Source organism: Zingiber officinale, chromosome 2A (assembly GCF_018446385.1).
Source record: "Zingiber officinale cultivar Zhangliang chromosome 2A, Zo_v1.1, whole genome shotgun sequence".
NCBI lineage: Eukaryota > Viridiplantae > Streptophyta > Magnoliopsida > Zingiberales > Zingiberaceae > Zingiber > Zingiber officinale.
The window spans coordinates 103,535,257-103,550,707 of record NC_055988.1 but is presented as its reverse complement, the minus strand read 5'-3'; the positions used below and the strand labels follow the sequence as shown (position 1 = coordinate 103,550,707).

Sequence of the window (15,451 nt, the reverse complement as noted above, 5' to 3'; positions counted from 1 at the left end):
TACACGTTCACCGAGGCACATACGTGTCCGCAGCCCATACCTCGGTATGTGTCTGTCAAAAAGCTTACCTGACGTCATACTGCTACAGTCCAAGCACGTCTTCGATGGGACAACAGAACACCTCGTTGTCAGACTTGAAGTATGGCCTAGCCATAGGCCTTGACAGCTGTCATAAGATGTTCTGGTCCTCCTCTACTGACCACAGGTCGGGGCATCCGGCCGGCCGGCGGGACGGGGCGTCCATCCGGCCGGTGGGACGGGGCGTCCGTCCGGCTGGCATTCTTCTTACGCCTGGCCGGACTGCACTTACTTCACGTCCGACCTTCTCTCTCCATCGGCATGCTGGGGAGATCTTCGGTAAGATGTTATGTAGGGACTACTAGCAGTGTGTTACATTATGTCTTCGGACGATCATGACGTCCGCTCGGCCCGACCCTTCTTTACTGTTCAATCGAGCGCCGGAACCCCGATCCCTGTCAGGGCGCCTTTTACTATCGGATGTTCATCGGTCGGCCGGTCGGGAGGCCGACTCATCCTTCTCCGGTCGACCACCTGGCCCTTTGACTTCCATGTGGCGTTGACCCCTCGCTATGGGGTCCCGTGTTCTAACCGCCGGATCAATCTTTATCAAATCTTGGTCACCCTGACATACTCTAGGCCTCCCCGCAAGCATCCAGTCATCCTGACCTGCTCCGAGACTCTCCGCGAGTATTCAATCATCCTGACTTGCTTCAGGGCCTTTCCCACAAGTATCCGGTCATCCTGACCTATTCTGAACCTCCCCGTAAGCAGTTGGATCCGATCAATCTTGACCTACTTCGGGCCTATCTGTGAGCATCCGGTCACCCTGACCTGCTTCGAGCATCCCTGCGAGCATCTGGTCACCCTGATTTACTTGCCTCTCCGCAAGTATCCGATTACCCTGACCTGCTCCAGGCCTCTTCGCAAGTATCTGGTCACCTTGACCTACTCCAGGTTTCTCGTGAACACTCAATCACTCTGACCTACTTCGAACCTCCCCGCAAGCATTCAGTCAATCTGACTTGCTCTGGGCATCCTTGCAAGCATCCGACCACCTTGTCCTACTCCGGGCCCATCCTCAACTTCATTCAAGGGTGCCCCACATGACATCTGGTCTGGACTATGACTCTGATACCATTTGTTGTGCCCAAAGGATGTCCACATATCTCCACAATGACATAATATTATCCACTTTGGGCCTAGACCCTCATGGCTTTGCTCTTGGGCTCTCCCCAAAAGGTCTCATACTAATGGAAATATCCTATATCCTTTTAATCCCATGATCTTTATCAAATCTTTTCAATGTGAGACTTTGATTGAATCCCAACAAAGAAAGAAAAAAAAATGAGAGCTTTACCTTCTTCATTAGCAATCTCGATTAGCTTCGGTGAGCTCGACAACAACACAAAGAGAGCAAAGCAAGGCAAAAAAAAAGGTTATTCTTATGATGCCAACAAAACCTTAGAAAATACAAGAAGAGGAAAAAGATACGAGTGTCGAGAGTTGCTCTTGTTACTAAAAGAGGACAACAATTGATGTTATGTTTCTTGCTTGCTAGAGAAGAGAAAGGGGCATGAAATAGAGCTCTTGTTCTTGAGAGGAGGAGAGGAAAAAAACTATAAATTTACTACTGTTGAAAAAGAGAAAGAGAAGAAGAGGAAAATAAAAGAGAGGGATAGACAAAGTTACGGTAATGGCTTATGACATGGCGGAAGTTGCATTAGTTAGAAAAGGGAGAAAAAAAATGATTTACAGAGAGAAAAATCTCTAGGATAGACACATAATATGATGAGCCCATAAAAATAAAAATGATGGATCATAAATTTATGTATCTATTCCTGAATTTTTTCTTAACATTTTTTTGCTCTACATATCATGACTCGAAAAAAAAATAAAAGAAAAAATTTCTTCAAAAATATCCTCATTTATTTTAAATGGATCTTAATATGTTTAAATCTTAAATTTGATTCAGTCATTTATAATTTAGTTTAGTATATTTTTTATTTAATATAACGTAAGTAGCACATATCTTCTGTACGTAGAGCCCATCACACCAACCTAACTTTTTCGCTCTCGGAACATTTGATTGACTTTTTCAATCAACAATGCAAATGAAATGAAAACATAATTACATAAAGATGTTTTGAATTTATACCACTATCTTTCAAAATTATTATAACTAATGGTTCTTATTATAAATTTAAAATTTATGCGTTTGATACATAATCTTAAAAATTAAGATAAACTAGGTAACATTAAATTTAGGAGATCAATTTCATCCTATAAAAATTTTCCATCTAGAATAAAATATAAATAATATTTTAAAAATGTTATAACTAATGGTCATGAATTAAAAATTTAATTTTGGTATGTTAAAGTTATATTTAGTCTCTCTTTAATATTACGATCCTTATGTATATTTCCTTAACTATGCCACAGCTGAATGCTGCTTGACGTCTTAAGTATAATATTATTTTTAATATATAATTAAAATGTATTGAAACTTAAATTAGTCTATATTAAATATATTATTTAATTTTATAAAATTATATTTAAATTATATTTTTTTAAAAAAATAAGATGATTTTAAAAAATATATTTGTTAATATTTATAATAAATTTAGTAATAAATAATGTGAACATATCGAGACACTCATCTCTATTTATATGGGACAGCCATCAAGTCCCAAATGAGCGTTATCACCTTTATTGCATCGAGAAACTCGCATGTTTGGACAAAGAAGTAAATAAAGTAGGTCTCACGTGACATGCAATAGGGTTGTCAGGCTATGGATTATGAAATTATATATATAGCCTTGTAGTTTAATTTTATTTTTCTCTTCATCTTTTAATTTAATAATAAAGAAAATAAGGTGTTTCTATCCATTTAAAATATTTAAAAATATTATTTAAAGATTGAAAATTATTTTTTCTCTAATATGTTCTATTCAAATGATTTAAACTTAAATCAACTTACTTTATTTTTAAAAAAAATTTAAAAATGTTTTCTCTTTTTAAATAAAAGTTTTTTAAAAAAAAATATAAATATATGTAACAAGCATTAGGGGTAAATGGATAATTGTGTAGAATAAGGATAGATATGGAAATGTAATTTCCTTTTTGTTCTCTCCGCTTTCCCCCTCTCTCGAAATTGCGGAGGTTTTGCTCTCCACGGTTGGGCTTTGGAGATTCGTGAAGGAGTGGTCTCTGTGTCCTTCGTTTCCTTACTGAGAAGTTTGAGGAGCGGATCGGAGATGGTGAGCATTTTGTTGGTTCTTGCCTAGCCGTTTCCTTCTTGTTTGAAGAACCACGAGAGGTGTTTGTTCTCCAGGATTGGACGAGCGATAGCGATAACGATCCGAAGGAGGAGCTCGAGTGGGAGAGCGACGAAGAGCAGGGGGCAGCCGTTCGTCCTCCGTTGCCGTGTGAGAGCGCGGGTCCATCTGAGGTAATCACTTCCCGTTGTAGAAGCTTTGCAATTGGATTTTCGGTTTTGCTCTCGAAATGAGCAAAATAAATCGTTCTTTTTCTTCTTTTCTCTCCTCCCACTACAGAGATTAAAGTATCTCTCTGTTTTCCGCTGCCGCACATCACATCGAGAGAACAAAATCAGCATTCATTGATCGAAAGCCTAGGGTTTTATAGTCAGAACATTGTTTTTTAACCAAACCTAATCTCAGTAGGCCCATCCAAGTTTATATATATATCATAAATCTGAAACACAACTTATGCATGCTGAGACACCGATCTATTCGTCCCTATTGGGATTTGAACTTTTATCATTTTATTGGTTCCTTTTATGTGTTTTACCACTGCACCACACTCATTGAGGCAATACCCATCAAAGTTGGCTTTGCCCCTTTAGAGGCAGGCCCCTTTCCCTCTAGTTCGTCATAATCCATAACACAACTTATGCATACTTACAGACGGATCTATTCGTCCCTATTGGGATTTGAATCCTAATCTTCTTATTGTTCTTCTAAGTGTTTTACCACTACACCACACCTATCGAGGCAGTACCCATCTAAGTTGGCTCGACCCTCTAGCTTTACTATTGGTTTGGTGATGGTATTTATATGACAGAATTGGTGAATATTAGCAACATTTTACTTAGAATGTAAGGGCATTTTCAACTTTATATAATGAGAGAAACTAAGGTGGCATTTGGTTCTTTCCTAGGAATCGGAATGGGAATGACAATGATAGTATTGTTGAATGGAAATGGGTATGAGCATGAATATCACTCTTAAAAACAATGTGTGGTTAGTTGAATATTTTCTATCGGAATGAATCAAAATTTTCTTTTTTTCTCTTATGCCTTGTTTACCTAATGGAGTGGGCGATGGATGGATGAAACAAACCTATGAGCATGGGAAGAGAATGGAAAGAGAAAGAAATCTCTTCCTCTACATACTTGTTTGCCTTGATAGAGGAAGGTGGATACATGCGTTGTAATTTTTGTAACTGAAAAATGGTAAATGCGCCATTTTTTGGGTATATGGCATAATTTTGTGAGTTAAATAGGGTGCATGCGTCATTTTTTTTTTGTATATAGTGTAATTTTGTGAATGAAAAGGGATACATGCATATGTTTTTTTCCATCCACTATTTTCCGCCCGATTTTGAGGTGATCAATTTTAGCTTCAAAACAATCCATTGATGGATTGCGTATCTCTTTCCTCTTAAAATTTTCATGAAGTAATGCGGAAACTTTTTCACTGCGGAAACTTTTTCTTAGTTTTACTTTCCGTTCTCCCAACTAAACAGAGCATTAGAGGAAAATAAGAAAAAAAATTAGATACGAGTGAAAGTTGAATGCAAAAGAAAAATATGATGAGAGAGAAAGTGTGATGGGAGAAAATGAAGAGAGGGAAAGCGTGATGAGAAAATGAGAAGAGAAAGTGTGATGAGAGAGATTGAGAAGAGGGAAAGTATGATGAGAGAAAATGAGGAGAGAGAATGTAATGAGAGAGATTAAGGAAAGAGAAAGCGTGATGAGAGAGGATGAGGAGAGAGAAAGTGGGATGAGAGAGAGTGTAATGGGAGAGAATGAAGAGAGAAAGTGTAATGAGAGAAAATGAGAGGAGAGTATGTGATGGGAGAGAGTGATAGAATATAATGAAGAGAGAGAATGTGTAATGAGAGAAAATGAGGAGAGTGTGATTAGAGAGAAAAGAATAGAGAAAGTGTGATGAGAGAAAATGAGGAGAGGGTGTGCAATGAGAGAGAATGCATGATGAGAGAGAAAAGAATAGAGAAAGTGTGATGAAAGAAAATGAGGAGAGAGTGTGCAATAAGAGAGAATGCATGATGAGAGAGAAAAGAATAGAGAAAGTATGATGAGAGAAAATGAGGAGAGATGAAGTATGATGAGAGAGAAAATGTGATGAGAGCATGAGGAGAGAAAAAGTATGATGAGAGATAACAAGGAGAGAAAAGTGATATGAAAGAAAAATTGAGTAAATATATTAAGGATATTTTCGTTCAAAATATTTTAGATGATATCCAAGTTTTTGGATATGGTGAAATCCAAGAGAGGAGGTGGATTTTATCAATACCCAAGTTTTGGGGTTTCATTCCAAAAATCTTAATTCTCATTCTCATCAACCAAACTTAAGGTTTGAGAATGAATCCAATTCCCTATTCTTATACCCATGCACCAAACTCCACCTAAACTGTGATTGTATGGACATGATCAAAAGTGACTATTGGATTAGACTTGTTGAATCATTGTAGTTGAAGGCGGAAGGATAGAGGAAAAAGTGACTAGTTGAATAACTTCTAACTAATGCAATTAAAATGTGATTGAACAGATTTGAATATTACTAGTGATATAGCTTATAATAATGTTCAATGGTAGGATAAAATCCATCTAGGCTAGCCCAAATAATTGGGATGGATCGGCTTGATGATAGTGGTGGTGGTGGTGGTGGTGAACATACATGGTTTATCTTTGGTTGCATAACCTAGAAGTTCTCTTTTTCATTATGTTTTTTTTTCCTCAATGCTCTAACTTATGCTGCTCGGATTCATCTACAAGTATCTAACTTGCTATGGGTTCCAAGTGTCAAACATGTGATTTTTCCAAAGTAGGGTCATAAGGGCTCACCAAAAATGGTCCACATTTATGACCTGGGCACAGGGACACGACAATAATATGGATAGAACTAATCTATCAACTTAACATATTTAATAATTTTTAAATGAATAAACTAATACATGAGATAATTCATAATTATTAAAGGCGCTCGCCAGGTTACGCCTAGGTGCAAGGCGCAGCCAAGCGACCCTCTTGCGCTTCGTTGCCTTATGTGTGCCCTTTGTGATCGCTTGGTCTTGAGAAAATTGATAAAGATTCAGTTATACAAATTTGAAACATGTAGTGATGATGATAATGACATGATTGAGGAAAATAATGAAGATTTTGATGATTTAGATATTTGATTTTTTTTTAAAAAAAAAAAATTGAATTGTGTATAACATATTTATTTACTAGTGAATTTTATATTTATATTATTGTTTAATATTTTACCAACTATAGTTTTTTTAGTGAAATATTTTAATAGAAATTTTCTATATATGTTTGAATTATAAAAATTTATACTTAGAGCACTTTACTTTGATAAGGCGTGCGCCTCATCTTGCGCATTGTGCCTCATACCCTATAGCACCTATGCACTTTAGGCACGATTAACTTAATAGATTAACATAATTAATATGACTTAAGTTAATAAATTAATCTATTTAAAAAATTTATAATATAATATAATTTAACTTCTAAGATGTATTTATAAGTAGATTTATATCTTATTACCCCAATCAACTCTCACTCCATGTTGTTCGATGGAAACTTTATCCTTTTCCCTACACATTAAACACCATCCTCTCTTTGAGATGACACTTGCAATGCTGCCCTTCCCTAGTGATGCACTCTTGATTTTAGCATGGGATTAACCTAGAATATATCACTAAAGTATTAAAATTGGATGATTAAAATGGAGAGAAGCTTGTCGACTTTGACATTAGTTATCATACTAGAGGGATTAGAATTTTGGTTAGAGTGGTGATCTATTTGAAGCACAACATATGCAAAATTAATACTATAAGGTGTGTTTGGTAGGTGGGATAGGATAGTAGATCACAGTGTTCTAAATGGCGGTTGAGGCAGCGCCCTAGGCGGGAGGCGGACCTCCACTGCACCGCCTTAAACCGCACCGCCTTGTGTTAAGGCGGTGGTAAAGCGTTTTCGATTCGGACTCGAGTGACAGGTTTGGACTTGTCATCGGGCTTAGACGATAGGTCCGCACTTGTTGTTGGGCTTCAGCGTCGCATCCGAAGTCGAAACACCGGAGTCAATCGCCAAATAGAATAGGTTTTTTTTTTTTAACTTAGGATTGAAGCAAGCTTTAAATTAATAATTTTAATCATGATTGAGATAATTCAAATAGGCTTAAGTAAAGCCCAATAAAATTATCCTATTAATTATATAAAAAATTATTATTATTTATTTTTTAAAAAAATAATATTTAAATTAACTTTTTCATTTTTAGTTAATATATTTTATAGTAATTTTTTAAACAAAATTTATCCTTTATTTAATTTTTTTATCCTTTAGTTAATATATTATTTAATTATATGTAAAAAATAGTAAAAAAAAATCAACCGCCTAAGCGGCCAAGGCGGTAGACGGTCATTGACCGCATCGCCACCGTTAGTCCGTTACAACACTGGTAGATGGGATAGGAAAAGTTATCACCCCCAACTCAATTTATTATACCCTTGGGGAGCCCATGATTGTTTATCACATCAATTATTAGTTACTTTATGATTCCTATCCCACCTAAAAAATGAGGACGTGCGATAATATTTACTCCATAGGATATCACTTATCTTCCATCTACCAAATGCCCCTAAGGATGGAAATGTTTTGCCCGTTGTGCGGTTAGTAGAAAGAATACAACAAGAAGATACTCATGTCCAAGAGCAATTAGATGTAATGTCAATGAGTAATAAAATGAAAGAAAACAAATTAAGATAGTGTGAGCATGTTTAAAGCGGCCTATATATTTTATAGTTAAAACTCAAAAGAGTTGAGAGAGTTACAATGGGAGGCATAAGGGATGTAAAAGGAGACAAAGGAAACTATAGTTAATATAAAAAATGAATTTTGTTGATTTGAATATTATCAGTGATATAGCCTTGTATGGAGCTTATTTAAGGAATAAGATATATTTAATTGACCCCTAATACTTGGGGCATGGACATGATCTACTAGCCCCGGGGCAATGATGTAGCGGAGTGCCTTCTCAGTTTCTTAGGCATCTAAGGATTGGGTCCTAACTTTGTCAAGTTAACGGATGAATTTTCCTTAATGGGCGGTTGACCAAAGAATGTTGGACTGATGGGCGGCTCGCTACGAGTGTTTCTCGATTTACCGCAGTGATTGGTGGGAAATTTCCATAGGCCAAGCTGGTCACTCCCAAGATTAGTCGCCGTAAGTTGGATATCTGATGTCAACTAAAAAAAATAAACATGATCTACCAATTATCAGTAGCTATTGTGATGATGTCATATAAGCCATAACTCAAGTTAGAATCAGATGAGACATGTTCCAAAGTCTATTAAATAAATCAGGTGTAGACTTTGTATTTAGATCAATGCAAACAGCTTCATTCGCTCACATGTGATAGAGTGTTAAGAATTTAGAACTGTAGATTGGACTATTTCTTTAAGCTATCATGATAACCAGTAATTCTTTAAGGTAAGCAAGAACCATTATAAAATGATAGCTTTCAAGAAAACAAGTGTTTTACTTGATAGGAGTTCATCAACATGCATAAAGGTGGTTATGAACTTGTTGAATTTGTTTTGGGCATATCTTTGAGATTTTATTTGTATGTGAATGGCTGACTGACTTCTATTATTCTAAGGTTTGTGAGGCAGGTTCTTCTCGTCCTCAATTGGTCTCTCATTTTATGGGAATGGGTTTTTCTGAAGATTTGGTGTTGAAAGCCATCAAGGAAAATGGTCAGTCTTTTATCTTCATATTACAACAATGGATGTTTTATCTGACCAGATTGATTATGTAAAGGTGAAGAAGATTCTGAAGCTGTATTAGAAACACTCCTTACATACATGGTAAGTAATTTTTCAGCTGAGCTGAAATATCTTTTTATATAACCTTTTCATTTTGGATAAACTATTTTTCATAGTACGGAGTGAAACACTTTGTTTGACAGGCTTTAGAAAAATCTCCCCCAAAACAAAGTCAAATTCAAGATAATTGGTCTTCAGCAAGTGAAGACGGTAACTTGGATGAAGATGTAGCTGATGGAAGTGACTTCGAAGATGAGGTATTCATCTTTGTTGCCCTTTCCGATCTAAGATAGCTGCAATATGCATTTCATTATTATTTTTGGTATGCATCATGCTTATGGAGCAATCTATTTGTTTTTTATTGGAAAACTGAATATTGTATGAAAAAACTCTTATCAGTATATTTAATTCATGTTGTCTCACTGTTTGTCGGATCTGAATCACTTTACAGGATTTCACGGATATTTTGGCAGAAGATAAGAAATTTTTGACTTTAGTGGAGATGGGCTTTTCCACTAATGAGGCATCTAAAGCGATTAGCAGATGTGGTATTGCATCTAATTGATTCCTTTAGTAACACTATATATCATGTGGGCTCGTTAATCTTTAATATCTGCATTATATTGTTGGTGAAATTCATTCTTAAATCTCCTGTCTAAGGTGAAACTTATTTTCACGGATATGCATCAATATTCTGTCTTTTTCTATGTGCAAATGTTGTGAAGTTGTGTTTATAAATAATGAGTTGTTGATCATAGTTTCAATTACATTAAGCTTTCTAAAATGTCATGAGCCTCATATTTTCCCCCTTCATGGTTTAGGTGTCATTTCAGACTGTACTTGATTTTTCTTCTCATGCAAGAATAAAAAAAAAAGGGCAGACCGGTGCACGAAGCTCCCGCTATGCGGGGTCCCGGGGAAGGATCCATTGTACGCAGCCTTACCTTGCTTTTTGCAAAAGGCTATTTCCAGGATTCGAATCCGTGACCTTTTGATCACAAAACAATAACTCTACCGTTGCGCCAAGGCTCCCCTTCTCTTCTCATGCAAGAATGCAGCAACTAATTTGTATACATACACAACCTGTGTTAGTCACTTAGTCCCATCAATTTTAGATCGGCTATATGAATTTTATCCTTATATTGAATTCTATAAAAGGTTATTTCACTTCAAATATTTATCTCCTTTAAATCGCTTTTAATTGCATAGACTAGAGTTTGCTTTGGTCATCCTCAACTTAAATATCTTTTTAACTATAATCAATTCAACTTATAACTGGAGTTTTCTTTGATCTTCCTCATTGTCAATATCTTTCGACTCTTTATAGATTCAACTTATCTAACTATAACATTCATTGGCCATCTTCAAAAGATGTACTATCACAATTTATTTTCTCTCATTTTATTATTTATTGGAGCTACACCTTGTCTCTCCAAGAGACTAGTATTTTTACTTTTTATCTTGTTTTTAAATAGCTCTATATCTATCTTTAATTTTTTTTATAGTTAGCTATATGTATAGTTTATTATCTGTTCAATAATCTGATATAAAATTTTAATCCTTTAGTTAAGAATGAAAAGGTTATAGTTAAAATTTTCCTTGATAGTTTCTGTTTTATGTTATTCTTGTGAACAATTACAGCAAGAGGGATAGTACATATTTGTGTTTTAATTTATGTAAACATGTTAGAATTGTTGATGGTTTCAAATCTTGATTTTAATCAGTGATGGTCCCAACTAAGAAAGAAATTTTATTTGTGTCAGGACATGATATGGTCTAGGAGTCTTACCATGCTAACCTATGTTTCACATCGATTTCAAATTTATACATTTCTATGGGTACAATCTCTTGATTTGCAAATAAACCACACGCTCAACCCTCTTATTTTGCTTTTCATCGAACATGCATTAAAATTTTAGCAATGGTCATCTGAGGTTTTATATTCTTGCTTACTCTGTCAAATTGTCATAATCTCTTAGCCGCTTACCATATAGGCCATCATCATCTGACTTTCCATATGAAGTCTAGAACCTCAGTGGATTTGTAATCAGTGTTGTTGAAGATGCATACAAGTTACAAATGAATGGCAATAATGGGTTAACACAGTTTGTAATTGTTGCCAATTAACTTATGGTTACTTTGTGTATAGAGTTAAGCATGTGCCATCTTAATTTTTCTTGAAAGTTGGTCTTTTAGTCTAATCAAATATTTGAAAATGTTCTCTTAATGTTATTTATAACTTAAAAATGGATTACATTTCTATCCTCATATTATTTTCTATCTTAATAGCATGCAAATTGTATACATAATAACTTATTTGCATTCAAAGCATGTAGGTAATCAGTTTTGTAATAACTAAGTAATCTATTTCAACACACTGCACTCCTGTTATATTGTTACCACTATGTTTGTTAGACACAATATTATGAGTATATTTCTGGTTTTCTAAATTTGGTATATATATTTGTGTGTGTAGGGGTACTAGTTGTATTAGGTTATATATCATTGGTATCATGCTTTTTTATTGCACTGACTGATTTATGCATGTATCATCTATAGCCAGTTTGGTGTTGCTCCTATTGTACCATACAAAATCAAGCAACATAGCCAAAAATGTCAAGTTCGGGATATTGTCAAAAGGGTTTGTCTTCCCTTGCATTGTCCAATACAGAACAAACTTTATTTCACTAGAATATTCATACTGGTGGGGAAAGTTTCCTCAAAAATCAAAACTTAAAGCCATATATGTTTGTTTGTAAATCATAGTATCATCTTCTGCTGAAAGTTTACTTGCATATGATCAAGTTCAGTTAATTGTGACATACTTTTAGTTGATTCCTACTGCAACATAGGAAATTGTTTCTTATTTTGGATTAAATGGAAATCTTAACATTATATAATATTTATTTGTTGTTTTTTTGGTACCCTAGCACATCAAAATGCAGTATACTTTTGAAGGATCAAATATGGAATTTCATACTGCTCTAGCCACATGCATGAGCCTCTCACTTGGCAACCTAATTTTCAGAGAGCATATTTAGGCGAGATGAACCACATGTTGTCCACCTAGTGCAATTAGCAATTAATTTTTTTAGTGCCTCTTCAATTTTTTTTACTGATTCTTCCAATGTTTGCCACTCACATCAGGTCCAGAGGCTTCTATTTTGGAGTTAGCAGATTCTATACATGCTGCTGAGGTAGCACAAGAGTTTGACCGTCGTTTAAGACAATCAACTTATACCAATAATGAGGTGATTCCCTTGCTTGAATTTTGATATCTTTTCCATGTTAGTTTGATATTGTTTGGTTACCACCTTTTTAATAGCGTGAAAGATATGGCTGCTCAAGTGGTAAGAAAAGGAAATTTGCAGAAGGAAATACAAACAAAAGAAAACGCTCACCGACAGAAAATGATTCTTCATTCTCTAGTTCGATGTTTGGTACACCGATGATTGGTTATGGCGTTCCAGGTCTTCCATTGCCTAGATTGTCTACTAGAAAGTTGCCTGAGTCAGCAGCTGGTCCACCTTTTTTTTATTATGAAAATGTTGCCTTGGCACCTAAGGGTGTTTGGGACACTATTTCGCGGTTCTTATATGATATTGATCCCGAATTTGTTGATTCTAAATTCTTTTGTGCTGCTGCTAGAAAAAGGGCCTATGTCCACAACCTTCCAATCAATGACAGATTTCCTCTGCTCCCAATCCCTCCTAAGACAATTTTTGAAGCATTTCCAATATCCAGAAAGTGGTGGCCTTCTTGGGACCCCAGAACTCAGTTCAACTGCTTGCAGACTTGCATTGGAAGTGCTAAATTAACTGAGAGAATCAGAAGAGCACTTGAAAATTGTGATGATATACCTCCCAAAAGTGTTCAGCAGTTTGTTATTAATGAATGTCGAAAATGGAATTTAGTTTGGGTTGGACATAATAAAGTGGCTCCACTAGAACCTGATGAAATTGAAATGCTTCTAGGATTTCCCAAGGATCACACAAGAGGGGGTGGTATCAGTAGAACCGAAAGATATAGATCTCTTGGGAATTCCTTCCAGGTAGATACTGTTGCTTATCATTTATCTGTATTGAAGGATATGTTTCCCCATGGCATAACTGTTCTATCTTTGTTTACGGGTATTGGTGGAGCTGAAGTTGCTCTCCACCGTTTGGGGATACACCTAAAAACAGTTGTCTCAGTTGAAATTTCAGAATTAAATAGAAACATTCTCAAGAGTTGGTGGGAACAGACTAACCAAACAGGGACTCTGATTGAGCTTGCTGATGTCCAACAACTGAATGGTGACAAGCTTGAGCATTTGATTTCCACTTTTGGTGGTTTTGATCTGGTGGTCGGTGGCAGTCCATGCAACAATCTTGCTGGGAGCAACCGTCATCATCGGGATGGCTTGGAGGGTACACATTCGGCTCTTTTTTATGATTACTTTCGCATCCTGGACCTAGTTAGATGTATAATGGGTAAGAACGTCTGATTCACTGACAAGTATTCATCTATGACTCAATCAATGGCATTGCAAAATCCTCTATAGCTTGGATTTCTCTATTCTTCGTTTGTTAGTTTTTGGGATGTTAGATTTCTATGCTTAGCTACCATTTTTTTAAAAATATTTTTATCAAGAGAGCAACTAATAGACAAGCTATTTCTTTCCTTTTCTTGTTTTTTCTCCCTAAGCAATGGAGGAATTTTGAATTGTTAAACAATTCTTGGTCATCTAATAATATTTTTTGTTGAAATTTCATGTGTGTATTATATTTCATGTTCTTTTCATATTCATCCATAGTGACTAGAGAATTTTAGCGTCTTTTTTTTTTGTCTCTTTCATCCTTTATTAATGTGCTTATTTATTATGATCTCACATTGTCTAGCTGGGATATTTATTGGTCGTTTAAGAATATGTCCATATCATCTTAAATGTATTTCTTAGAGTTTTTCACACAATTGCAACTGTCAAAAAGATGAAACCATCACTTTAGCGGCGTTTAGGGTGGCACCATACACTCTGGAAGAGGATCAAACAAACCCAACCAATTGTAGCAATGTATGGATGTTGCTTCATATTACTTATTTGTTCAACATGTTTCTGTTGATTTTTGTAATGGCATTGGCACCGTACTGAAAGTATTTTCCTTATGATATGCCCTAGCATTTTTTTATTGTCTTTGGGAAAACATAACTGGCTTAAGAGACTCTTGTCGTAATAGTATCATATGCATTTATGAGTGGTTCAACAAAAAGATGCTGCCCCATGTAGCTTCTGCGTCAACCATACAAAAACATGATTGTAAAACTAACACAATTTAATGGAAAGGAGGTTTTTTTTTTTGTAGAAAGAAGGCTCACCACAGCTATAACTTGAGTTTGTGATCCAATGGTGCCTCATGATGCAAGATCAGTAATCATAATTCTTGATGTCATCCTCATTCCTCTTTTTCAGAAATTATGAACTTTTCCAATTAATTACAACCTTTAAATCCACCAGCTACAGTCCACAAGCAATTGATGGGTGGATAGACTTGCTAGTTACCATGTCCGAAGAGAATAATCAGATATACCACAGCAGCTATCCATGTGGCAAAAGGCCATTCGCTCGCTCCCACCGCCCCGAGGGGACACCACAGCAACTATCCATGGTTCATGACTAGGGTGAGCAATCGGTTAATAACTGAACCGTTCAAATGGAAATTGAACAAATTGATTTTATTTTTTTTATTATCGAAGACTAAACTTTCATAAAAAATCAAATACACTAAATCGATAAAATATTGGTTAAATCGTTAGACAACTGAAATAATTGAATTTTGGGTTAAATCAGGACTCGGGAGGGGAGGGAACTCATGAATTATAGAATTAGGGATTTTAAACTCCTGATTTCTATTAGGGTATAGTCAAATTCCTTTTAATTGATTTAACTAAATTCGGATTTTTAAAACTGAGATTGAACTGATTTAACCAAAATAATCGATATTTTAAGGAAAAAAATCAAATTTCCAAATTTACTGACCAAACTTTTTTGCTTCAGTTAATTCAGTTTAATCGACATTTTATTCACCCCTACACATGGTTAGGATGATTCTGGTTAGGTGCAGAAATTTCTGATTACAAAGAAAGCATAGATACATTGATTCATATTTCTTCCATTAACATTGCTGAAATGATCTCTGTATAGATACAGTCCTTGAACAGGTTCACTGGTTTCAGTGACAATAGAACAAAATAAACATGCTTCCTCGTTTACAGATATACCAAACCTCAGTAATATTTCCTTTGTAGTGATTTTGTTCTAAAGTAGAAGTATAGAAGTTCATGGTAATTTCCATTT

The 15,451-nt window shown here is 35.5% G+C and overlaps 1 protein-coding gene across 1 annotated transcript; it reads left to right on the top strand.

Annotated features, from left to right (window-relative positions):
• Positions 1-3,122: 3,122 nt before the first annotated feature.
• Positions 3,123-13,659, top strand: LOC122041799 (DNA (cytosine-5)-methyltransferase DRM2-like). Its single transcript, XM_042601614.1, has 8 exons — positions 3,123-3,278; positions 3,353-3,469; positions 8,952-9,048; positions 9,113-9,159; positions 9,261-9,374; positions 9,569-9,665; positions 12,265-12,368; positions 12,443-13,659. The coding sequence occupies exons 1-8, from the start codon at positions 3,276-3,278 to the stop codon at positions 13,601-13,603; spliced, it is 1,740 nt and encodes a 579-aa protein (XP_042457548.1). The 5' UTR covers positions 3,123-3,275; the 3' UTR covers positions 13,604-13,659.
• Positions 13,660-15,451: the final 1,792 nt, after the last annotated feature.